Below are 27701 nucleotides of genomic sequence, written 5' to 3'. Positions count from 1 at the left end.
TTTTTTTGTTGTTGATTCATTAGGATATCTTTGTGGAATACAATAAATTTAAGATAGATGCTATTACTATTTAACAAATGGTTGAAAAAACAAGAATTTTGACGTTGAGATGTACTCCATATCGGTACGGGAGGGTTAAAAGGGTAAATAAAAAGTTGGAATGTTTTATCTTTTTAATTAATACCAGGAAAATAAATAGGCTTCATATGCAGGTGTAGAAATCGATTTTTCATTATTTCGTCAGCAACAAAGAACATATCCGTATGGTAAAAAAAACCCGATCAATTAAGCTCTCACTTGTGCTTGCCAACTACAGAACTCAAGCTCTCTAAAAGTTAATACAAAGATGTAGATTTATATGTATATGTAATACTTTATATTGCATACAAAAATACGTACACGCGAGAAAAAACAATTTTATAAAAGTTTTTTTGATAAATCAATAAAAAATAATTTAATTAATTAAAAATTTTTATAATACAATAAATGACTATTTATGTATTATCGAGACATCTATAGAGTAAAAATATGTTTATAAGTTTTGGTTAAAACCTTTGCTAAATTGGAGTATTAAATTTCAAAACATTAAAAAAATTAAATGATTAATTTATCTAGTTAAATGTTTTGAAATGTAAAACTCTAATTTAGTAAAGATTTCAACCAAAATATAAAGTACGTTGGTACATATACAATTTGATAAATATATTTTTCAACTACAGATGTCTCAATAATACATAAATAATTGTTAATTATATTATAAAAACCAGGGAGCTGAACCGAAACCGAACCGAAAACAAAAACCGAAACCGAACCGATATTTTTTGGCGGTTCGTTTTTTCAGTTCGGTAAAATTTATATACACTTTGGGAATGATAGAATTAATGGACAAACATACAGGAATACAAATTTAAAATATGTTTTTGAAACATTTAGAAAAATATAATATCGATATCATACAAATCTACTCTGTCAAAACAGACAATGGACCTGATTTCTTCCATTGAAAACTGTTCTCTCCCTCATCTCATCGGAATAAAATGTGTGGCACATACTTTACAATTAACAATCAAAGATTCTATTAACGATTCCGATTTAAATACAATTATATGTGATGCTCGCGACTTGGTTAAAAAGTTAAGAATCCGTTGTCTTATAATGAAATTCAACGAAAATGCAATAGACTGTATTAATAGATGGAATAATACATTTGATATGTTAAACTCTTTATTGTAATGTAAAGAATTTTATTCAAAAATAGTTTAAATCAATACGGAGTACTATTTCTTAGAATAAATGTAAATAGATCAAAATTAATGTCATCATTGATACATTACGGCCATTAAAAGAATCCACAATAAAATTGCAAACCGAGCAAATGACGTTGAGTGATTTTTACGAGATTTGGATTCCATCAAAATTGAAACTACAAAACTTGAAAATATTTATTACACCCATACTTCTGGAATAAAAAAAACTAGTAGATTATTTCTAAACTGTTGTCGCACTTTTGTTCCTAAAAGCACGGCCCAATGTAAAGTTGGTAAGCCTAGAGAATGTCAAATAAGTTTATACTTATTTGACATTCTCTAGGCTTACCATCACTTATTTGACATTCACCAGATTCTAAATATTCACCAAAGTCACGAATCCTTGGGTAACGGCATCACGGATGCGTCTTTCATAATCTTCGACTTCCTGGACGAGGTACTGGTTGTTATCGGTGTTGACGTAGTAGTTCTCTTGCCTCCTTGGGAAGGGATATCCGTTGGGGTATCTCATGTTGGGGTTGTACTGAGTCTTGACTGGGTACTTCCAGTTGAATGAAGGGATTTCTCCCAATCCGTTGGACAATCTTTCCAAGTAGTAACGACCCAAAAGTTGTTGGTGAGTGAAGTAGTACAGGTCACCGCATCTATCCTTGTTCAATCCGAATCGTTCGCCTCCTTGCTAGAATGGGTAGTCAGCATGGAAGTAGAAGTAGTACGAGTTCAATCCGATGTCGTTGGTGAAGTAAGATACTTTTCGTTCTTGATCATAGAAGTCATAACCTTGGGTGTAGTTGTCGTAGAATGTGTAGGTGTTGTCTTCGAATTGGATACCATAAAACTCGGCGAGTTTAGGATCTTGAACGTATCCTTGTTGTTTGATGTAATTGGCCTTTGCGAGGACATCGCTGCTGACGAAGTAGAAGGGGTAAATTTCATAAGCTGCTGGCAAGACGAATCCGTGGCAATCCTCACGGTGGAGAACGGCTACTGTGAAGGAATAGACAAAGACTCCGTGGTTCATGAATTCGCGGGCCCAGCAAGCGGTCTTGTAGAAGGTTTCGAAATCCTTAGCATAGTAGAAGACATTGAATAGAGCAACAGCTTCATCCCTATGTTTGTCGAAAGTCAGACAGAAGAGCTTGAACTTGGTAACGAATCCACGCTTGTAGAATTTCACGAATTCCTTAACGGCCTTAACGTTCTGAAAGTAAATTATAAAATTAATAAATATTGAAAAGTTAATATATTTGAAATATTAATTCAATTAATGTACGGTGTATTGATCGATGTGGTCTTCGATGGAATACTCCTTGGCGATTTTGACGTATTCATCGCCGAATTCTTGGTTGACATGGTTCAACAGGTCGAAGATTTTTTGTCGCTTCAAAAGAAAATCTTTGTCGGCTGAAAAAATAATAAAATTTTAATATTATAAGTTGTTATTGTTGATTATTTTTTCAATTTCATAATCAGCAGAAATAGCATGATAAGAATCCTAACCGTTGTGTTGGGGTTACTTTCGATAACCTCACTAAAACAACACCTTTTGATATCTTTCAAGTCCGAGTTTGTATGAGTTCATTTATCTCGAGCTAAAGGTTGACATTTGAAAAATTATGTTATGTCATATATGTAAATATGAGCCGTTATATTTGAAAGTTTTCTTCATTTCGAGAAATATCTCACAAAATATTAAATATAATGTTTTGCGTTTAACAATGTGTCCTGTAATACATTTATTCTGTTTTTCCGAGATTCTAGACATATCGAATTACAACTTATATAATTTATTATTACTAGAGACACGTATTTTGGGCATTTTGTTATTAATGCCTAATTGTTGCTAAAATTCGGAATAGATGCTAAAAGATGCTAAATTCGTAAAATATGCGAATAGATGCGAAAATAACAAAACAAAAGTGAAATTTGCATAAGATTTATAAAATTAATAGACAATTTATAAGGGTCTTATGTGAAGAAATTGAGGGGTTAAAACAGAGCTTGGAGTTTACCATAGACGGTGTTTTGCCTGTCAAAACCAAGCAACTGCTTTTGTCTACTACTGTAAACAAAAGAAGACAGTTGGAGCTGTGTATCCAAAAGGCTGCTCAAAACAGCGTCTAAAAACTAGACTCGCACTCAAGACTAAATGAGACAAATCTATTCCTCCAACCTTTGAGAAATAGGCCGGTTCAGAATTTTGAAATGTATGGAGGACCTGGATAAACAAAATCTTATTGGAATCCAATTCAAACAAACTTGAATACATTTTTTAAAACATAAAAGAGGTAAATTTATTTCTTGCATATTTGTATATAGTGTAAACACGGATTTTATACCTAAATTATGCACACATGTTTATGTACATATGTATGTGTTGTTATTATGTACAAATTCGAAAATAAAAAGGTTGGTAGCTATTAAAAAATCATTAAAATTAAAACATTTATTTATTTAATTATTTTTACATACAGGTGTATATGTATATACCGTATCACAAAATCTACGAACGAGTTGTCGTGTAACCGTGTATATGTATGTATATACCGTATCACAACATAAGGTCCAATGATATAAGATCCAACCACAAAGGTACCACGAAAAAAGATCCTCCCGATAGAATGTCCACCAGATAAGTGATCCAGACGATAAAAAACCCAGATGATAAAACGTCCGACCGAAAATCGTCCAACCGGTTAAAGGTCCAGCCACAAAAAGTCCGAAAACAAAATATAAAAAAGTAATAATGGTTGATAAAACGCTCCATATTTATAATAAATCGGATATCGAGTCAATTTGACTCGATATTCGATTGAATACTCGGTGAATACTCGATACTCGATTGAATATTTGGTGAGTGAATCGAATTTGGAATCAGGTGTGGTCAACCGGGTTTAAATTGTTTTTATTATTTTCCGAATATAATAATAATGTTATTCAGTTCCTCAATTGCGTCCAACATCAATTAGACCTATGTAAGTATCATCACCACTTGCGACCTAAAATGGTCCTCTCATATTTATCAAATTGTCAACTAATGTTATTCATATTCTGTATGTTATAAAGCGTGTATTCAATTTTCTGAACGTAACTATTTTATCAAAAATATATAAAACTTTCATCAGACCTGATTGTGAAGGAATTTGAATTAGTTTTTAAAAATCAGGCCAATTTTTTCCTTCGGCCGGATGAAAATTGAGGGATTGGATCAATTTTTTCAATCGAAAGATTGGGGGAAAATTGGATCAATTTTTTCCATGGACCGGTAGGTTGGTGACCACTGCATTAGGGTATTTCTTAAAATCGTTATGTAACTTTAATATAATTTTAAAAGGTTTTTATGCATATTTTTTTCCACCATGAAACAATCTTTACTCTTGAGTTTTGTGGTTTTTAATTAATAAGGAACTTATTTCTCTATTATTTTATTATGAGTATCTATGTAGCTATATATTTGTATACTTGTAGTAGCGAGAATATCTGAAATTCGAATACATATAATAAATCTTTCGATCTCAGAAACAATCGTACGACTCCAATCGAATAATTTTGAGATAACATCTGTAACATTAATTTGTATCAAGTTCAATACTTACCTACATATCTATACATATGTAAAGACTAATATATGTATAGATATGCACTTATAACTATTTATGTACATATGTATGTTAGTGGAATCCGAAGCTGAAGAATGATGCATGGAGCTTAATAATGATAATTGATGTCATCCACGAAATGTAAGTGAGAGTGATCGGCTTCGCCTGGGTTAGTATTTTTTTTTACTTTCAACACCATTTCTTGTGATATACTTACTGTGTTCGCGTAGTTCTTAATATGCTCAACATTCGCCCAAATGGACTTTTTTCTTTCATCTAATATATGTATATTATATACTGCAGGGAATGAAACTCCAACCAGCATATCGATATATGTATGTACATATGTACTATTTGAATGTGCAGTACGTCTAAATACATTACCTAGGTAGATGAAATTGGAAGTGTGTTTGTGTTTTTCTTATGTAGACGCAGGAACAGTTTGTAAAAAGGCGATACAATTACATACATTTAATATTTCATCATTTGTATGAAGGTATATTCAGGCAACGCACAGTGTGGCCGTGTGTAGATCTGCCTGGACATTCACGACTTTTTTTTTCCCGAAAAACTATTAAAATATCATCGTTATATATTGACGAGTATTGTACTTTGATGAACTATTAATAAAATTTTATTTATTCGTGTCAAAATCCGTCACACTTGATCAAACTTGTGACTCGTGTTATGCAACTATATAGATTTGTATTTGTAATAAATATACATATGTATGTACTAAAAGATAGATTTGGACTTTCAGGTTGGAGGTCACTTGGGATATAATTAAAAGCTTTATTGATAAATTTTTGATCAAGTAGTACTCAAAAAAGTAGCTTGTAATATATTTAATCAAAATTTTACCAAAAATATAATTGCTTTTTTGATTGGAATATCCACCCCTGTTTTTATTTTTAATTTTAAACAAAAATGTATTGAAGAAAATAGTAATGTAAACTTAAAGTGGGAAGGTATGAAATCAGCAATGACCCAATCTGGGAAAAAGTTTCTTGAAACAAATCAAATAATTAATAAAAAACAACCTTGGATGACGGATGAAATTATACATTTAATGGAAGAACGTAGAAAACACAAACATAATAATCCAACACAATATAAAAATATTCACCGCCAAATACAAAGGAAAATTAAAGAAATCAAAGAAAAATGGATGGAAAATAAATGTAACGAAATTGAAAAATTACAAGAAAAACACGACGAATTTAACGTACATAAAAAACTAAAAGAAGCAACAGGATCATTCAGAAAAAAAGATTTCATACTCCTTAGGAATAAAGAAAGAAATAAAGAGAAACCGGAGGGCATATTGAAGATCCAGAAACGGGACCATATATATTGAAATCCGAAGTGGAACATGCTATAAAACTAGCAAAGAGTCGGAAAGCTACTGGACCGGATCTGATTCCTGCCGAATTTCTCAAGTTATTGGACGACGATAACATAGAAAATCTAACAAAACTCTATAATAAAATATATTTATCAGGCGAAGTACCTAGCGATTGGTTACAATCCATATTTATCCCGTTGCCCAAAAAGAGTAACGCGAGGACGTGTAGCGACTTCAGAATAATTAGCCTAATGAGTCACACATTGAAGATCCTACTAAAGATAATACAGGGCAGAATTTACTCACGGTGTGAAGAGGCGATTAGCAGAGAGCAGTTTGGGTTCAGACAAGGCTTGGGTACCCGAGTGGCCCTTTTCTGTATGAAAACACTACTCCAAAGATGCAGAGAAGTCCGTAAACCTGTGTACATCTGCTTTATAGACTTTGAAAAGGCCTTTGACCGTGTCCAACACGCTCGCCTGATGGAAACTTTAAAAAATATTGGCCTGGATGACAGAGATGTCAGATTGCTACGAAATATTTATTGGAATCAGACTGCAGTAGTACGTGTCGATGATCAATTCACTGATGAGATTCCTATAGAACGGGGCGTCAGGCAAGGATGCATCCTATCACCTACTCTTTTTAACACCTACACCGAATCCATCTTCCACGATGCTCTCCAAGAGGCGGAGGGCATCAAGGTGGGCGGCGAGACGATCACCAATATAAGATATGCTGATGACACGGCACTAGTCGCTGAAAATTTAGCAGACCTGCAAAGATCTCTAGACCGTGTACATCAAGAAAGCAATCGAAGAGGTCTGCGCATAAATCTAAAGAAAACAAAATTTATGATAGTAGATAGAATGCAAACAGACACCGGGAATCTAACCTTGGATGGAGAGGTGATAGAAAGAGTAAAAAGATTCAAATACCTGGGTACCTGGCTGAATGAAGAGATGGACCCAGATGAAGATCTAAAAATCCGCATCGAGATGGCTAGAACAGCATTTGTAAAAATGAAGGCGGCCCTTACAAACAAGCATCTCAATCTTCATACGCGGTTGAGATTCGCGAAGAGCTACGTCTGGACAGTATTACTACACGGATGTGAGACGTGGACTCTGAAAACCAAGATGATCGGCCGCATTGAAGCTTTTGAGATGTGGGTCTATAGGCGTATGCTGAAGATTCCGTGGACCAAAAAGATATCAAACGAAGCTGTCCTCGGCATGATGGGGAGAGGCAGGGAACTTGTTTCTGTCATCAAGCGGAGAAAGATGGAGTACCTCGGACACATGATACGGGGTCCAAAATACGAATTTCTCCGTTTGATAACCATGGGGAAAATAGAAGGAAAAAAATGGATTGGCAGGAAAAAGTTATCTTGGCTTCGAAACATGCGCATGTGGACCGATATGAGCGCCGAAGAGCTATTCCGAGCCGCTGAAGACCGATGCGGATATATTCAAATAATCGACGAGGTGGTCGCCAACGTCCGGATGCGGACAAGGCATTAACAAGAAGAAGAATCCACCCCTGAGTTTCTACTCGATTTTAATTAGATATTTATCTATAGATCTATGCCCAGTAAATACGAATCTGGTAATAAAAAGTGTTGATTGGCTCGAGATTCGGAGATACAAACATACATATATGTATGTGTTTTTTAAATCGCGCGATTTTTCTTTATCTTGGTGTTGTTCGGTCGATTTCTCAAAATCTGTTAATTTCCTTTTCAAAATGAATATCAGAATTTATAGTCGAGTATTTTATCTTTACTTTTCAGTTTTCAAATCTCTCTAAGTAGTCGTCCATTTTAAATCAAAAGTCAAAATTACGTATTTTCACTTGGGATTTTTTCCCACTTTTAATACTATATTATATTGATAATTTTCTATTGAAACATTTTTATTAGGATAGTGTTCTGGCCAAATTATTTTTTGTTTTCGTTTAAAATGGTTAATTGGATGTGTGCTGAATTTTAAATCTGTAAATTTACGAGCAAAAAATTCGTATTAGTAGAGCACGGATTTGTGCACGGATTAGAGCACGGATTTGTGCACGGATTAGAGCACGGAGTTGTGCAAACGGCCACACATTGCGACACCAGGCTTATAAGGTAAAATAAAATCCATTATATTTTTTTGTAATTAATTTATTACCCACATATCCAAAATCTCACAGTGAAAATTCATACGCATACATGCATAGATACATTAAATATATTAAAATCTTATTATCTATTTTATTTCTACATGTTTACCATATGTGCCATGATAAGTTGCCACAAAGCGATACCTATGGCCAAACCTTATACATACATATGTAAGTACTAAGTAATTCTAAACACATAACAATATATGGGCAAAGTTGTACTTAACAAATTCTACAATACATGTATGTAGGTGAGCATATTTAACAACCAAAAAATTCGATAGCTACGAATTTACAGGAAACAGAGGATATCGATTTTTATCGGATACAAAATATTAAATGAAATGAAAATGGAAAATTGTATGTACATAAGTCTGTAAGTCATATTTCTCAATTCCGGCCGGGAATTGAACCCATGACCTCTCTATTGGTTACCAACACTATGGTTAACTTACAAACATACTCCAGACAATACAATTTATCATCAGCATTTCACATTTGTATTGAACATATAGGAAAAATATTAACAAACTGTATAGCAGTACATTGGTATTCACTGATTAAAATAAATTTACTTATGTAAAGAAGCACGAAGATTAAATTAATAAAATTAATTGGTGACATTATTTTTATGAAAATCAATGTGAGCAAAATACTAAAACAAATGCGTACAATTATATATATGTACCTACGTATGGAAAGTTACATGTATTTATTAAATTTTTGATAAATCGAATAGACAGCGAACCGCGCAAATTTTTTACAACCAAATTTTAGTGTATCTTTAAAAACTAATTCAATTATATAGGACCAAAAGGCTCAACTTCTGATATAACAGATTGGTGATATATCATGCAATATTATTATACATATGTATATGTATATCATGCAATACATGTTGGAAAATGAGAATTCTGCAATCGAGAAATGCATTCATTGATCACATTTGATGTAACCGAAACTGCAACATTCGCAAATATGGCGATATATCTACTTTTCAACTAAAAAGAAGACAGGGAGACGTGTGCACATATACTCGTTACACTTTGCCCATTTTCAAGAGGAGAACAAGACAACGTCGACTTCATAACTCTGGAAAACTCCAGTATCCAGAGCAATTGGTATGTCGTGATATCACCTGCATCGGATGTTTATAAGTCATGAAAACAGATGATGTCGAAACAACTCCCAGTATTGTTTTACACGAATGAGGACGACACGTATCCATTAAACTGAGAAGGAGAGTACGTTTCAAGTATAAAGATTGAAAATTGTCCGTTTTGTGGACGATTTATTCAATTTTGATTCATCTTGTAATGAAAAACTCGAAGAAATGTAAACAGCTAACGTTTCTCTGGCTTGTTTCAATAATGGATCACTTTGAAATATTTGGAATCTATGGAATTTCACAGATCACGATTTGATCAAGCTTGTACGCATATTTCAACAAGCGAGGAGACAGAGACACGAGTGCACGTAAACCCGTTACACTTTGCTCCATTTTTAAGGACATTGCATATCCAATCGTATCAAAAGAGAAAAAGAAAGTGACCTTTAAGGATTGGCTGATTGCCCTTGTAGTAAATATCACAACAATAGGGCTACAGAATCTACTTTTAGCAGAAGAGATTCATTGTTATGTCGATAATTGTCCGATTTGAACGTTCGACGATGACGTTTGTTTTCGTCAGATTATTTTTGTAGTTGCATACGTATAATTCAACTACAACGTTTCGATTACTTGATTGGACTTGTCTATCTATGTATCGATTTGGACTTTTCTATCATCAAAAAGTCGAAATTTAATTACATAAATGGTGTACAAATACTGTCTTAAGTGAGCTTGAAGCCCAGACAGCTTCTTCGTTATGGAGGCTATATAGAGCGAAGCTTCCATCGACTAGATTCAAATATGTATTGAATCTATTGTAAACGTAAATAATATTCATGTGATAACATTATGCATAGCCTCTTTGCATAGCCTCTTTGAAATGGAGGCACTCCTCGTCTTGGATATGTTTTTAGATAAACACACACTCCTAAGGGAATCTTCGCATAGAAAATTATCCACAACAAAACTGTGAAAAGCATTTCATGTGTAAAATCATTTACTCAAAAACCTATACTCGAGAAATATAAAAAATTGCATGCCGGGATAAAAGCACATAAATGTGAAATTTGTCTAAAATCATCTACTCGAATTATTTTTGTAGTTGCATAAGTATAATTCAACTAAAACGCTTCGTTTACTTGATTGGACTTGTCTTTCTATGTATCGATTTTGACTTATCTATCATCGAAAAGTCGAAATTTAATGAGCCAGCAGCATAGCTCGGACGTTAAGCTTCTGCTCACCGTCAAGAAGGTGCCGGGTTCTATCCCTGATTGAAAATGAATTTTTCAGAGTATGCTGTTGGTCAGACCTGGATTTGTGACTCCAGGTTGATCGTTTCCTATCAGAAATTGCCAATTTTCTCTGATTTCATTGTTAACAAAATATTTAACATTGGTAGCTGGTAACTTTAATGCCAAACATCCGCTATAGAGTTGCGTAAACACTGACCAACAAGGCACAACTCTTTTTAAATACATTCAAATAACAGATACAATCAAACTTCATCCGGATACATACACACACTATCCCAAAAATAACTCACAACAATCCACACTAGATCTTGTCCTCGTCAAGAACTGCCCAAAAATATCGACACCAAATGCCCTTCAAACCCTGTCGTCTGATCATCTCCCGATAATCTTCTCAATCGACGGGAAACCCGAGGAAATCATCAAGCATAGTTGGGATTACGGGAGAGCTAACTGGCGAGAGTTCAAGTCGTACATAAATGACAAAACTATTCTAACTTCTACCACACTCACAAACAAAACAGAAATCGACAGCTCCATAATACACCTGACGGAATCAATAACTCGATCCAAAGACCGTCACATACCTAAGACACAATACATTGAACACAAACTAGAGATAACTGACTTTGTTGCAAATCAAATAAAAAGTAAAAATAAACTCCGTAAAATTTGGCAAACATCAAAAAATCCAGAATTGAAAACATTAATAAATAAGCTCACATATCAAATTAAAATTAGAATCAAAGAAATAAAAAATGAAGCTTGGTCTAAAAAATTAGAAAAATTAAGCTCAGTTGATGGCTCTCTATGGAAATTAGCTAAAGCGATTCGCAGGACAAAAAACTCGATTCCTCCATTAGATGATGCAGGAATCTCAGTGACGCGTGATTGCGACAAAGCAGAACTATTATCAAAATCCTTCCAAAAACATCACACACTCACACAACATTACAATCACATACCGACGCATAATAAAGTCAACCGGTCCATTAAAATCATCACAAAAACTCCCACTAACAGTACTAAAAATATAAAATTGGTGCATCCGTGTGAAATCCAAAATATAATACGTAATTTAAAAAATAAAAAAAGCACCTGGGCGAGATTCAATAGATAATATCATAATCAAACAACTTCCGTTTAAAGCTTTAGTCTCACTATCTCAAATATTCAACGCATGTTTACTCACCGGGTATTTTCCAGAATACTGGAAAACAGCCAACGTAATTCCCATACTTAAGCCCGATAAAAGCTCAAAAAACCCGGCCAATTATCGCCGCATTAGCTTACTTTGCACGCTTTCAAAAATTCTGGAAAAAATAGTATACACTCGTTTACTTAAAGTCGTAAATAAGAAATTAATAAATGAACAACTTGGATTTCGCACTGGACATTCCACGATCCAACAACTAACAAGACTAACTGAACACGTGACGAAGAACTTTAATATGAAGAGAAGTACCGGAATGGTATGTCTCGACATAGAAAAGGCCTTCGACACGGTTTGGCACGATGGACTCATTCATAAGCTCCTTATTAACAAAATACCAAACTACCTAATTCTCATCATCAAATCGTACTTAACTGGTAGAAAGCTAGTGGTTAGCGTAAATAATGATATATCGTCTCCAAAAATAATCACAGCTGGCGTTCCGCAGGGGAGCTTGCATGGCCCACTCTTGTTCTCCATATATATAAATGACATACCTATTCCAAAAAACTGTCACATAGCCCTATATGCAGATGATACAGCTTGCTTCACAAGTAGCAAAAAACCAGACACTATTCTTAAAAATCTTGAATTTGCAATTAAAACAATGACTGAACACTTCACTAAGTGGAAAATTCAAATTAATCAAACCAAAACAGACGCCATATTCTTTAGTGTTAGAAAGCATAAGCCAAGTTCAGATCTGAAAATCCCCTCTGGAGAAAGTCTGAAATGGCAGTCAGTAATAAAATATTTAGGAGTAACGTTTGATAAAAGAATGAGATGGGCACCTCACATTGAGGCAGCGAAATGCAAGGCGATGCGGGGTGTATCCTCAATATATCCAATATTTAATCGCCATAGTTCTTTATCAACAATAAATAAAATAAAATTGTATCGCGCGCTCATATTACCATTATTAGCCTATGCTTCACCTGTATGGAATACCGCCTCGAATACTAACCTTTCCAAGCTCCAAGTAATACAAAATAAATCCCTAAATATAATTTATAATACACCCATATATACTAACCTGAAAAAACTGCATTCCATATATAATATTCCGTTTGTAACAGACATTACTAACAAACTAACCAGTAGATTCTATGAAAGAATCACTAATAACCATACTAACACACTTGTGAAGAGTCTCGGTGATTACAACAAAATGTCTATACCCTTCAGGTATAAACACAGATTACCTAAACACAATTTGCTTTAGATCATCGACTTTAGAGAGTCTTTAACTAATATTATGTATTAGATGTATTATGAACATTTATAAGGATTGCAAATAGGTTTTTGAGCTATTTTTCCTATTATGCTGTAGATTAACATTAGAATAATATAATACTGTGATTAATAAGCAAATTAAATTAAATTGTAAAATAGAAAATGATCAGTAGATCAGTAGCTATTAAAATAGATATAAGATGTATTGTGAAAATAATTTCGTAATAATAAAAAGCATTTAAAAAAAAAAAAAAATGGTGTACAAATACTGTCCAAAGTAAGCTTGAAGCCCAGACAGCTTATATGTTATGGAGGCTATACTATAGACCGAAGCTTCCATCGACTTGATTCAAATATGTTTTGAATCAATTGGAAACATTTATAATATTTATAATAAAAGTGGAAAATATGTATCCACAAATAGACTACAAATGTATTCAGTGGAGACCAATTCTTGGACTTACTGCGCTCAGATGATTCAAAGAAGACAAAGTCATTCGGCGAACATCAATTAATTGGGAAGCAAATTTGCTGTCAAAAATATTCAAAACATTATTCCAACGCGATTCGTTTAGAGATCAATTTTAAAAATTTAATCTGATCGGCCTGAGGTGCCGATCTTAGTGCGTTCATGTTATGTATTTTATCAAATCACATACATACATGTACACCCCATATTATTCATTTTATTACTAGCATCAAAACGAAAGACGCACTAAATTAATAGTAAATTGCATATCACATTATAATTAAATGAGTACGACTAGAAAGTTTCAAGAGGAGAACAAGACAACGTCGACTTCATAACTCTGGACAACTCCAGTATCCAGAGCAATTGGTATGTCGTGATATCACCTGCATCAGATGTTTATAAGTCATGAAAACATATGATGTCGAAAGAACTCGCAGTATTGTTTTACACGAATGAGGACGACACGTATCCATTAAACTGAGAACGAGAGTACGTTTAAAGTTTAAAGATTGAAAATTGTCCGTTTTGTGGACGATTTATTCAATTTTGATTCATCTTGTAATGAAAAACTCGAAGAAATGTAAACAGCTAACGTTTCTCTGGCTTGTTTCAATAATGGATCACTTTGAAATATTAATTATGTATATTCAAGTGACTACGTTGAATACAACAAAATCAATGCAATCGCAAGTTCGGCGATATATCTATGTATGTACGTATATTTCAACAAGAGAGGAGACAGAGACACGAGTGCACGTAAACCCGTTACACTTTGCTCCATTTTTAAGGACATTGCATATCCAATCGTATCAAAAGAGAAAAAGAAAGTGACGTTTGAAACTTTCAAAGTTTGTTGAGTGCCTCTGTAGTATCCACAGGACACGGATAACAGAATCGTTATGTCGATAATCGCAATTTGATGTTCGATTTTAAAAACTTTAACTTGAACATACATGAATTATGTACTGATTTTAAAGACTTTAATTAATGCCGTAGACAAAACTGCTCGTAACTTCATAACTCTGGACTCCCCAGTATTCAGAGTGACAACCCAAAGGACAAAATAGTTGCTGGGGAGCAACGCGACCAAAAGGTCAACTTGGTTTCGTTGAAACATGATTCCGAATCTATGGAATTTCACAGATCACGATTTGATCAAGCTTGTACGCATATTTCAACAAGAGAGGAGACAGAGACACGTGTGCACGTAAACCCGTTACACTTTGCTCCATTTTTAAGGACATTGCATATCTAATCGTATCAAAAGAGAAAAAGAAAGTGACCTTTAAGGATTAGCTGATTGCCCTTGTAGTAAATATCACAACAATAGGGCTACAGAATCTACTTTTAGCAGAAGAGATTCATTGCGATTCATGTCGATAATTGTCCGATTTGAACGTTCGACGATGACGTTTGTTTTCGTCAGATTATTTTTGTAGTTGCATACGTATAATTCAACTAAAACTCTTCGTTTACTCCTAAGAGAATATTCGCACTTAAAATCACCCTAAGGGTGCCGATCTTAGTAAACTCATATTTTATATCGTATTTTAGCACATCGCATACATAAACCCCACATTATTAATATTATTACTAGCATCAAAACGAAAGATGCATTAAATAAATAGTAAATCCCACATCACATTATAATACATTGAGAACGACTAGAATGTTTCTAGAACTTTAAGTCTAGACACCTCCAATATCAAGAGCAATTATGATATCGTGACTTCACCTTAGTATGTATATTCGATGGTGATATCGATAAGTCATGATAACGCCGGATGCCGATATTACTCGCAGTATTGTTTTATACGATTAAGAAAAAATACTATATACATTAACCGATTGAGAATTGAGTGTAAACCGGACATTTGATTATACATATTTTGATTAATTTAATACAATGACAGACAGTGTCTTTCAGAATTTGAAAGTTTACTCACAATTAACCACCAATGTTTAAAAATTAACGCAATCTTTTCGATGAACGAAGTGGGTCTAAATCGAGATTGTATTCTGTATCCGAAGCTGCAGCTCCAAAGACAAAGAAGAGTTTGAGAGCAACAAGATCGAATTTGTGATTGAAACTTTTTTCTATATTATGCATAATAAGTATGTAGATACATATGTTCATATTTACATAGATTAAAGTAAAATATATTATGCAATTCTTACATACATTCAGGTTTTCTGTGACCTTACTATTTATGTATACACTAAACTATTGTCATTAAACTTTACATAGCATGATTTACTGATGATGAACTCGTTATTGAGAACATATGTATGGGTATAGAATATATGGATGCACAAAGGCATATTTTTCTATCCTTAATATTTTGTAGATTTACATACATACATACAGACAACGAAAATATGTATGTACACATGTAAGACAACTTGGTGACTTTCATAATTTGAAACTACATAAGTATATACACACATGTTTTAACACATGATACTTCTTGACTGTCATCGAATATTAGTTAAAACTACGTTTTTTTACAATGTTACAGCATACACACATACATATGTACATATATTCATTCATTGTAATAATGAGTAATGGAAAGAGATCATTCGTTGGAGTTTCTGCAACAGAAACTGTCCATACATGTACGGTCAACACATGGTAATTGGATTATTAGTCACATTGCGGTGGTCACAAAGACAATTTTTGCCATTAAAATCGCGAATACACAATATTTGGCACTCAAGTTCTCGTTAGTATTATAGTTATCGTTAGTATGATGGACTTTTCGGCTGCCAGATGTTGCGTTTTAGATATTTTAGTGACTTTGTGACCAGTAATCACCGAACCGGTAAACACATATGTAGGTAGTGTTATGAGACATTTTAGCTAAATTTCTGGTTGACAAAATTGAATCGACTCGCACACATGTAGAAATCATCCGATAACAATGAGGCATTCGAAAAATCACGATTAAAGAAATGACGAGAAATCTTGACTACCTTTTAAATGCGCTCGTTTTGTATTATGCAACATTTGATCTGCTTTTTTAAAGATGTGAAGAGTCTTAATTCTTCTAAACACGACAAGCTGCTTTCCATATTTAAAAAAATATTTACTGTTATTGATTGACTCGGATACTGTATATAAAAAAAAACAAGTATACATGTAATACATATATTTATAGTCAGTCTTAGTTTTTTTAAGGGGGTATTCTAGTTTAGAAATTTGAAAAAATCGATTTTTTTTTCTTTCATATTTTCAGAGCTTAAACCTTTAAGAATATGTTTAAGCGGATTTTTAAAATCCAAATTATTTTCGGAGATATCGCTGCTTCAGTGACGTGGCATCTAACCGGCGCGTAACCTTACCCGAAACTTTAAACGCGTTTTTCTCGAAAGTACTTTTTTCGAGACGGTTGACATGGTATCTCAAGTTTTACTTGAAATTTGGTGTGAGCCTTCTCTATACATTACTCTATCGCACGAACTAGAACCATAACAAATTTTAAATTTTACTATTTTTAAAAAATTAAAAAAAACTGGTAAAAAATGGTCTTTTCATTTCAAACAGCCACTATTTTGCGAAAAAAAATTATTTCGATTGCAGCATTTGTTTGGATTAAGAATTCATTTTTTTTTTATATCAGATAACTATGAACGTTGGAATCGTGTAAACCAGGGCGCGCCATTTTTTTGACGCGCCCTTTTGACGCGCCACTTCATCAGCCTGTAACTTTTAGAATTTAGAATTTTTTTTTATGTACTCTTCAAACATTTATAAATAAAATACCTACAATTCATCCCTCTAGACTAGAATAACCCCTTAAAGTTCATTTTAATTTTATGCTGAATGTAGAACTTACTTTATTCAACTGAGTGCAAGGTCGATGCTCATTTGCAGGACTCGGTTGCAGCGCTCATCCACTCCAAAGTTCTAAAAAATGCAAGAAAAAAAAACATTGAGATTTGCTTTTGGAAAATATTACAAGATCCGGAAAATATTACTTGTATTGATAGTTAAACAAAGTCATATGAACCAGAGTTAGCTCAAAATCAGACGCAAACAAATTCGGCGATTAATAAATTTAAAATGATCGCTCAATAGTCAACTATTGCAGTGAAATTGGATTGTTTATCATAAGCCCACCGGTGCGCGCTCCTTCGTATTTAAGGCTAAAGCTAGAAATTAATTTTGGTTTCTTCACAGCGAATAAGAATTCAAAGTTGCCACTTTTTCCTGAAACTTCCATTCAAATCGCGACACGCTCGCAACTCATATTTGTAATTTTTGATTATCTGTACTTAAATTATAAAAAAATGCCGAAAAAATCCGAGAATTTTATGAAATATATAGGCAAGCCAAACTGTCATACATATTATACATATATACATATAATATATTGACGAATTGAGACTAGAGCTTCTAATTTCTCGACTTTATTTGATTCTCAAGATTCCAGAATATCATTTTTTCGGAATATGTAAATATATAAAAATCTCGAAATTCGAGAAACTCATTTTGTTGGAATATTTGAGTCTCAAGAATTCCCTAAAAAGTTACTTATAATCAGTGGCGGCTCGTCCATACGCACTGCGGTACTGCAGCACCCCCAAGGAAATTGAGAAAAAATTAATATTATTATATACATAAATGTATGTATATTATATGAAAATATCAATAATATTTAAGCGTGTATTAAGCTCGCCCGCACACCGATTCATCCAATAATGATCATATATCGCGGTACTAATATCAGAAAGTGAGGCATCGTTTATGATTTTGTGCAGTACGGTTTTCGATGGAATTGCTCAAGTGGGCGAAGGGGGGGCGCGAGGGCAGCTAGAAGCTTGGTCCGTACTGCACTCCCAACAGTGCTATACACATTTCTTGTTGCGTTCGTGTGCGGCGCCGCGCGCTCGACACGCTCCTCACTTTTCGTCATTTCTTCTGCACCTTTTGTCTTTCTTTCTACACCTCTTACACTTTCTATCTTTCTACACTTCCTTCTATACGTCACTCTAAGTATTGTATTTAAGATGGTATAAAAATCAAGAGAAGCTGAGCTAATGTTTTCAATAACTTAAATATTCTTCCGAAAATACTGATAAAACAATAACAGATTCTACCAATTTACTGAATACAATTTTTTATTTTAGTCAGAACTTTTTCACAAGTTAATGCCGCATGTAGAAATTATTTATAACCAAATGCAATCTAGTAATGTCGATGCATTTTCAATTAAAGAAACCTTAAAAAGTTTTACTAATGTCATTATACAAATACGAGAAAAAATAGAAGCCAATAATATGTGATGCATATATTACGCACATATTATAGAAACCTAAAATATGTGCTTTGTTATTATTAAGGATATTAAAGAAAGATATACTTTTTCTAATCAATTAAAAGCTGGGAAATTATTCAATAAAGAAAATTTTCAAAAGTACTGAAAGAAAATGCCAATGAAAGATCTACTACTAACCGTTGAATCATATCCAATGTTAGATAAAGAAAAACTTCAAACTGAATTAGAAGTGTTTTACTCAAGGAAAGAAATGCATAGTATTAAAGATTTATTAATATTTTTAAAACTTATTTTTGCAATCAATTTATGCAAAGTTCGTGTGGAAATAGCAAAACTTATTCAAATTCTGCTTACAACTTTAACTACCTCTGAGCCAGAACGGTGTTTTTCATCAATAAATAGAATAAAGATATACATATGTATACGAGTATAAGAAACACAATGGTTCAGGAAAGATTGACGGCTTTGTCTATGCTGTCAATTGAAAAAAAATGATTACGGACAGTAAAAAAATTAACGAAAAGGTGATAGATCTTTTTTCAAGGAAAAAATACAGAAGAATCAATTTTATAATGAAATGAAATACATATAATTATTATTATTATTATTATTCTCTTCATAACCAAATATTTGGTGGTGGTGTAATCATAGCTGTGAAAAATAATCTACCCTCTGTCATTCAAAATAATTGGTTAACTTCCACAGAAGACCTTTGGATTACTATTACCACTAAATTTTTTAAACTAAATATCTGTACTGTCTATATTCCTCCTGGTAATTCTCACCAAACTCTATTAGTTACCCATTTAAATAAAGTATCTGATCTAATAACCAATTATCCAGAGGATCGATTCATTTTACTCGGTGATTACAATCTTCCCACTATTGATTGGACAAAATACGACTCAAATCTGCATCTATTTCCTTCCAATTGTATTAATTTTTCTTCCCTTTCCTTTACTCAATTCTTATCTTATAATAAACTTTATCAATACAATTATTTGTCAAATACTAATAATCGTATTCTTGACCTAGCTATTAGTAGTTTCCCCTTATATATTTCTCGTGCTGACTCTACGCTAATCCATGAAGATTCTCATCATTTATCCTTTTGCATCTCAATAATTTACAACAAATCTTCACCCTTGAATTATAATTATAATAAAACTTTCCTCTTTAGAAAAGCTGACTATGCTACAATTATTCCAATTTTAAGCGATATCAATTGGAATTCACTTTTGTCCAATTTAAATATTGATTTAGCTTGTAAAAAATTTTACGATACCTTACAAAATATTATTGAATGCCACGTCCCTTTTACTCTTAAATCTAAGCGTACCAAATATCCCCCTTGGTTTACATCGTCTCTTATTAAAATAATAAAAGAAAAAAACAAATTCCATAAAAAATTTAAAATTTATTCAAATCCCTTAGATTATCAAAGTTTTTCACTATTAAGAGCTCGAATTAAAAAATATTCTTTAATCTGCTTTAGAAATTATATTTCTCTTATTCAAAATAATATTAAAACTAATCCCAAATCATTTTGGTCATATATAAATTCAAAAAAAAATACCTCCTCTTCATATCCTTCCGTAATGTATTATGGAAATAAGTCGGCTTCACATGGTTCTGAAATCTGTACCATTTTTGCTGACTATTTTGACTCCACTTTCAATAGTGATTCTACCATTAACCTTTCTATCTCTAATACAGATACTTCTTCTTGTAACTTATCTACTTTTCATTTTGACTTATCTACTGTACTCAGTCACATCAACTCTCTCAATGTTAATCTTGGTGCGGGTTGTGATGGTTTGCCTTCTTTTTTCCTTGTTAAATGTGCTGTCCCATTATCTCTTCCCATAACAATCCTTTTCAATCTTTCTATGTCGAACGGTAAATTTCCTGACTATTGGAAATTATCTTACATCACCCCTATTTTTAAAAAAGGTGATAAGAATCTTATTGAGAATTACCGTCCTATATCTAAACTATCTGTCATTAGTAAAATCTTTGAAAAAATTATCTATAATTTCCTTTTCTCCAATTTCAAAAACTACATTATACCTGAACAACATGGTTTTTTTAAGGGGAGATCGGTAGAGACTAACCTGCTTAATTTCACTAGTACTCTCACATCTTATATGGACAAACGAATCCAAATAGACGTCGTTTATACGGATTTCTCTAAAGCTTTTGATAAAATCAATCACAACCTTTTACTCAATAAACTTTGGTCCCTTGGAATCCGAGGAAATTTATTTCGTTGGATCTCTTCGTATATACTAAATCGTCACCAAATCATAATTCTCAATGGTTTTAGATCATCACTTAGACATATTCCTTCCGGTGTCCCACAAGGGTCGCATTTAGGTCCCTTATTCTTTTTACTCTATATTAATGATATCTCATACATCTTCAAACATTCCTTTATACTTCTTTACGCTGATGATTTAAAAATTTACAAACCTATATACACCATAGACGATTGTCATAAGATACAAGAAGATCTAGATAGATTCTCTATATATTGTTTAAATAATGATCTTTTTATTAATCTAGAAAAATGCTCTATTTTAAATTTCACTAGAAATAAGTCAATTATTACTAATCAATATCAATTAAATCATTCAATCCTTAACACGTCATCTTCTATTAAGGATCTTGGTGTAATACTCAATAATAAACTAGATTTCTCTGAACATATTTCTTTTATTACCAACAAAGCATTTAAATCTCTTGGATTCCTACTCCGCTCAACAAAACCCTTTAATGATCCTTATGTACTAAAATTACTTTATTTTTCCTTTGTAAGGTCTCACCTTGAATTTGCCTCAATTATCTGGTCACCTTTTTATTTATCCCATATTAATTGTATTGAGAAAGTTCAACTTAAATTTATTAAATCCTTACGCTACCTTTTTCCTACCTATACCCATTCTACTGTTTCCGACATTTTAAAAATCCTTTCTTTTAACAATCTTTCTGTCAGGCGACGACATTCTGATGCTATATTCTTCTTTAAGCTCATAAATGGTTTCCTTGATTGTTCTGATTTACTGAATAAGGTTAATTTCAGAATCCCAGTTCGATACCCTAGACGCGTTACACTCTTTTCACTTGATCCTTTCAATACTAATTCCCAAAAATATTTTTATCTGCAGCGCGTTTATCGTATGTTTAACGGAGAGCTGAATGAGGTTGATCTGTTTGGTATTTCCCTACATCAATTCAGGTCTAACATCAAGAGAATCTTGACCGATTGATTCATTTTTTCTTCTATTCTATTTTTCCAATATTTCCATTATTTTTATACTTTAGTTTAGTTATGTAATGTGCTATTTAATCATATTATAGCTTTCATTCCTTTCCATTTCATTTGTTTATTTTGTATTTACCTTTTTCATTTGTTTTTTATATTTGTAAATTTCAATTTCTTCTTATATTCTATCTTATAACCTTTTCCAAATATTTTAATACTATAGTTTAATTATGCAATGTACTACATATTTTGTCATGCCTTTATTCTTTACTTTTTAATTTGTTTTCCTTATATTTATCTTTTTCATTTTTGTAAAAATCTATTATTGGACTCGGGTGTTACATATATTATTTATTTACTTTTTGTGTTTTTTATACCTATCTCTGTACATCCTGTCTGTTGATTTTTCAATTAATAAAATAAAATAAATAAAATAAAATAAAATATAATGTTTAATTTTCATAAAATTGATGTTAATAGTAAAATCAACCGCAGCACCCCCAGATATCCTATCCACGAGCCGCCACTGCCTATAATGGACATATATAAAAATCAAAATGACAAAAAAATATATTTTAGATTATTGCATATCTTTTTAAATTTAATAAGCATTAAAAAAATTTCTGTAAATTAGTAAAACTTTTTAAAGAACACAAACAATCTATGGATTTGTCTTATAAGGGCTATTTTAATTTCTTTGTAATTTTCCCGTTACTTTATATACGTTTATTTCCTTTGATAATGATTGAGAGTAATCATCAATTATGTATACATATGTACTTGAAATAAATTTGGAGTTACGCTATGGATGATGGATCGTTTCAATTGTTCTTCTAGAATTTAGAAGAACATAATAACACAATGTACCGATGTATATGTAGGTCTAGAATCAAGACCTAAAAATAAAATATCTTCTATAATGCTACTATCATTCATTATCTCTATTACAGAATTTGTCCCTGGTCTCATATTCGGAAAAAGTCATTTAATTATTGCCTTATAGTCGAAACGATCTAGTTTTGAGACTTACGTAAAAGGTATTGTTGCGTGGACGTAAAGGGGGGGGGGTTTCCAGAATCGGAGAAAGACGCAGGAAGATGGGTAGTAGCGGTTTATTCGTGCTCTCTTGGCGGCGGTCCGGGCTGGAATGAATTCCATGCCGAGAACGCCCCATATTTATACTCGCTGGACACAGTACACATACATACATATCTCAACAATCATTGGTCGATGAGTCAGACGATGCCTTTGGCCGTTGCATAGGGCTGATTCATTCGTGGAGGCCTTTTTGGCGGGAACGAGAGATCAGGTGATCCGCGGTCGTGAACCATCAGTCCACGAGCGCCACTCACCTAATCTCTACGTTACAGTATTATACATATGTACATGGATACATGCTATCGCATTCACCCCCACTCGACTCGCAATGGCCAATTACATTACGTTTCAATGCTAAGGCATTGCATTTTGGTCAAAAATACAACATTGTTCGTGCGTATAGCGGTCGGCAGAATTTGACTTTTATTTTTTATTATTTTTGAGTTCGTGGTTCGTATTTTGAAATATTTGCGTTAATAAAATTTAGGATGAGACTTACATAAATAAAAATAAACCGATCTAAGATGAGACTTCGATCGCAATCACCCCCCACTCGACCCGCGATGGCCAATTACATTTCGTTTCAGTTTCGCTTTACATCGTCAAGAACATAAGTCTCAGCTCTCGTAAGTCTGAGACTTATATATATTATATAAGACTTATATATATATTATATATATATATATATATATATATATATATATATATATATATATATATATATATATATATATATATATATATATATATTTTATATATATATATATATAAAAAGGTCGCAGTTTAGTACGTAGCAGTTCAAGAGAAAATATCTTTTTTTCCGTTATGCACAAGCAAAACTAACTGTATAATGTGTCTGCAGTCTGCACTCGGAACTATCCTTCCTAGTAACAGTCAAAGAGAAGTTTGATAAAAAAAATATATGTAGATTTACACCGTTCTGACGAACGACCCTCGGACCGAATTTTACTGAAAGCAAGGATAAATACTACCATACAATTTCAACGACGAACGGTCGAATGTATCGTTTTCAAAGGACTATACCACAAACGCGATATTTTTTCTATATGTTTTGAACTATCTAAAAAAAACCCCAAGTCCCACATTCACCGCTGTATGATTTCGCCCTTACTTGAAGAGTGTCAAAAATTTAAACTAGCAACGTAAAAATATCAACTAACACTATTGAATTCAAATTTAGCAGTTAGTGCATTTATACAAATAATCATTTGAAATATCATAAATTGAGGTAATATATAAAAAAATTCGGGTGTGACCAACCCATGACTTTATCTATGTATTTGATGAATATAAGAAGATTACAAAACAAAATTCGATATTGAACTGATGACTATGATAGCGATACAAATTGAGCGCAAATGTATGGAAACTTGCACAAAACAAAAGATCTACTTCCGGTTATCAGATTTTGTTCAAATTTTTTTTATTACTAAAAATCACTATCAGTATTATACTCATTAAATATCAAGAAAATAAAAATAATTTTAAAGGTCAAAATAAAATAATGAAATATTGTTTTAAAAAAAAATACCACTTCCGGTTTACAAATTCTGACCAAAACCCTTCCAGCTCTAAGTTAGTACATAAAGGATAGAAATATAAATTTTCAGCTTAATACGTTTAGGGGTGCGGACAGAGTAGTGGGCACAACATTTTTGACTTTTCTACGAGGAAAAAAATCCCACTTCCGGTTCATTAAATTAAGTAATTTTTTTTTATTTTTACTTAAAATCACTATTTTTATTATACACATTAAATATCAAGAAGCTTAAAACAATTAAAAAGGTCAAAATAAAATAATGAAAAAATAATGAAATATTGTTTTTAAGAAAAATACTACTTCCGGTTTACGAATTCTGACCAAAACCCTACCAGCTCTAAGTTAGTACACAAAGAATAGAAATATAAATTTTCAGCTTAATACGTTCAGGGGTGCGGACAGAGTGGTGGGCACAACATTTTTGACCTTTCCACGAGGAAAAAAATCCCACTTCCGGTTCATTAAATTAAGTAATTTTTTTTTTATTTTAACTTAAAATCACTATTTTTATTATACACATTAAATATCAAGAAGCTTAAAACAATTTAAAAGGTCAAAATAAAATAATGAAAAAATAATGAAATATTGTTTTTAAAAAAAATACTACTTCCGGTTTACGAATTCTGACCAAAACCCTATCAGCTCTAAGTTAGTACATAAAGGATAGAAATATAAATTTTCAGCTTAATACGTTCAGGGGTGTGGACAGAGTAGTGGGCACAACATTTTCAACATTTTCACAACATTTTGAAAAAAATCCCACTTCCGGTTTATAAAATTTAATAATTTTTTTTCATTTTCATCAAATTGCAACAAGAATTATACTTGAATTTTTTTGTGACGAACACACATGCTTAAGGGGTCGAAAAAAATAGTGGAAGAAAAATCGAACAAGAGTAAACTGCTACTTCCGGTTGACGGATGCTAACTAAATTTTATAATTAACTTGGTATTAAACTTAAACTTCTAGATATGAAGATCTGAAAAAAACATAAAAAACTTCGATTCTCTAGAGTAAAAGTACTGCTTCCGGTTCAGATAGAAATATTTAAAAAATATGAGGTTATAAAAATTATTATTTCTATTATATTTAAAAAAAAATCAGTCCGATTCAGTTAGTGATTTGGGAGATAATTGAATTCAAAAACTTAAAAAAAGAGGACACCTATAAGGCGAGGTACCATTTCCGGTCAACTTAAAAATTTGAAAAAAATTTACGTCGTGTCGATAAGAATTTCAGTAACCGATACTAAGTTTCAGTTCGATAGGACTAACAGTGTTAAAAATATCCCCAAAATACACACCCACACAGACACACACACAGACACACACAGACACACACACACACATTTTTTCTAGATCATGAAAACGTGATCAGTGATCGATTCTGAGTTCGAATCAGTCAAAATCTCGAGTTCGAATTTTCGCATGATCACAAAACTTCATCTATTGTTACTACGTACATAGATAAAGTAAAAAAGTACAGCTACAACTACATACAATTGCGGTTGCTTGCAATGAACAAAATTGCAAAAGAAACCCAAAATTCCCAATTTAAAACAATACAACTAAAAACATAGATAAAGTAAAAAATAGCAATTTACCAGATAACGCACCCAAAAGCCGAAACAAAATGCCACCGAATATTGTAGAACGCCCGCTATTGTGAATGCGTAATATGATACAGTCAAAAAGAAACGCAGAAATGACGTTAACAAAACGCACAACCAAAATGGCGACAGGAAAAAATATTTTTGATTTCGCAGTTGCAGTCGTAAATACCTGTATGTGTGCGGCCCCATCACTGTTGAGCTCCATTATCTTCCACAAAGCAGGAGACCTCTGGCCAGCAAGATGTTCTCTCGCTGAAGGCTCGTCTGGATCTGACCTGCGCCATGGGGTGGTCCTGAAAATTTACCCAGACACTGTATCGATTGAAGCAACCCCGGCTTCCCCCGCCCCTCTCACCGCCCTTTGTTGCCATGAGCTCAGAAGCGCATGTCAACATAGACTTTTCTCCCCTACAGGCAAGTAATCGATTTAATGGGCGGTATCACCTGAAGGTCACGGTTAGTATAGGTCTGTTATTGAGAGTTGTCGCGAACAAATGCGCTTGCGTAGTGTATGTGAATAGGTGTATAGCATGCTGTCACACTGAATCCAAAAATAAAAGTCGAGGAATACCTGTAAAAACGCAAACAAAGAAATTGCAAACTGCGCAATAAAAAATGGCCGAATCAAATTGAAACCGATGTACAGACATACAATATTATACAGCGCCCGTTATTGTGAATTCGTCATATGATAAGCGGCTCTAAGCAATCACACTGTGTGGTGACATCTTTTTCGCGCAGAGTTCCCGACAAAAATGCACACAATCTTAAAGTAATCGCAAAAACGATGGAAACAAAATGCATAACCAAAATGGCGACAATATATTTTTTTGCAATGGTAAGGATAAATACCTAAGTGTGTTGACCATCACTGGTGAGTTCCATCGTCTCCCAGGAAGTCATTTGCAGGACATCTCAGGTGTCAGGAAGCGGTCGGTAGTAACATGTCACCTCGGCGAAGTATCACCTCGAACTGAGCGCATTTACAACCTTTGAACAATACATGGCCCCCTCAGCGTTTCCCAACCTTTTTTGACTCGCGTACCACTTGGTAGTACATAATGCTTAATTGTACCACCATATAAAAATGATTGTTTTTCATGAAATTTGTTTTTGCAAGTCTAATTATTATATATATATATATATATATATATATATATATATATATATATATATATATATATATATATATATATATATATATATATATATATATATATATATATAT

General features: G+C 32.8%; 1 protein-coding gene across 3 annotated transcripts; it reads right to left on the bottom strand.

Annotated features, from left to right (window-relative positions):
* Positions 1-175: 175 nt before the first annotated feature.
* Positions 176-27463, bottom strand: LOC143922767 (arylphorin-like). Of its 3 annotated transcripts, XR_013261646.1 has the most exons (7): positions 27326-27450; positions 26643-26766; positions 17494-17564; positions 16631-16768; positions 2542-2672; positions 1636-2469; positions 176-328 (listed from the first exon to the last, which is right to left on the bottom strand). XR_013261646.1 is itself a non-coding variant. In XM_077446105.1 (6 exons), the coding sequence occupies exons 4-6, from the start codon at positions 16662-16664 to the stop codon at positions 1948-1950; spliced, it is 687 nt and encodes a 228-aa protein (XP_077302231.1). In that variant the 5' UTR covers positions 16665-16768; positions 17494-17564; positions 26643-26766; positions 27326-27463; the 3' UTR covers positions 1169-1947. The 3 variants fall into 3 exon arrangements, 2 of the variants coding, with proteins under 2 accessions (XP_077302231.1, XP_077302232.1); XM_077446105.1 differs by lacking the exon at positions 176-328 and having other exon boundaries at positions 1169-2469; positions 27326-27463; XM_077446106.1 differs by lacking the exons at positions 176-328; positions 27326-27450 and adding an exon at positions 27126-27239 and having other exon boundaries at positions 1169-2469; positions 26643-27044.
* Positions 27464-27701: the final 238 nt, after the last annotated feature.

The sequence above is a fragment of the Arctopsyche grandis genome, chromosome 2 (assembly GCF_051622035.1).
Source record: "Arctopsyche grandis isolate Sample6627 chromosome 2, ASM5162203v2, whole genome shotgun sequence".
Taxonomy (NCBI): domain Eukaryota; kingdom Metazoa; phylum Arthropoda; class Insecta; order Trichoptera; family Hydropsychidae; genus Arctopsyche; species Arctopsyche grandis.
The sequence above is the reverse complement of the archived record's forward strand: the minus strand, read 5'-3'. Positions and strand labels throughout refer to the sequence as shown.

Bases quoted from the DNA above. Each gene is read 5' to 3' on its own strand.
- LOC143922767 (XM_077446105.1), bottom strand. From the start codon at position 16,664: ATGTTGCATAATACAAAACGAGCGCATTTAAAAG. The intron at 2,673-16,630 runs GTAGTCAAGATT...TTATTTTTTCAG, and splicing joins AAAACGAGCGCATTTAAAAG to CCGACAAAGATTTTCTTTTG. The intron at 2,470-2,541 runs GTACATTAATTG...ATTTACTTTCAG, and splicing joins ACCACATCGATCAATACACC to AACGTTAAGGCCGTTAAGGA.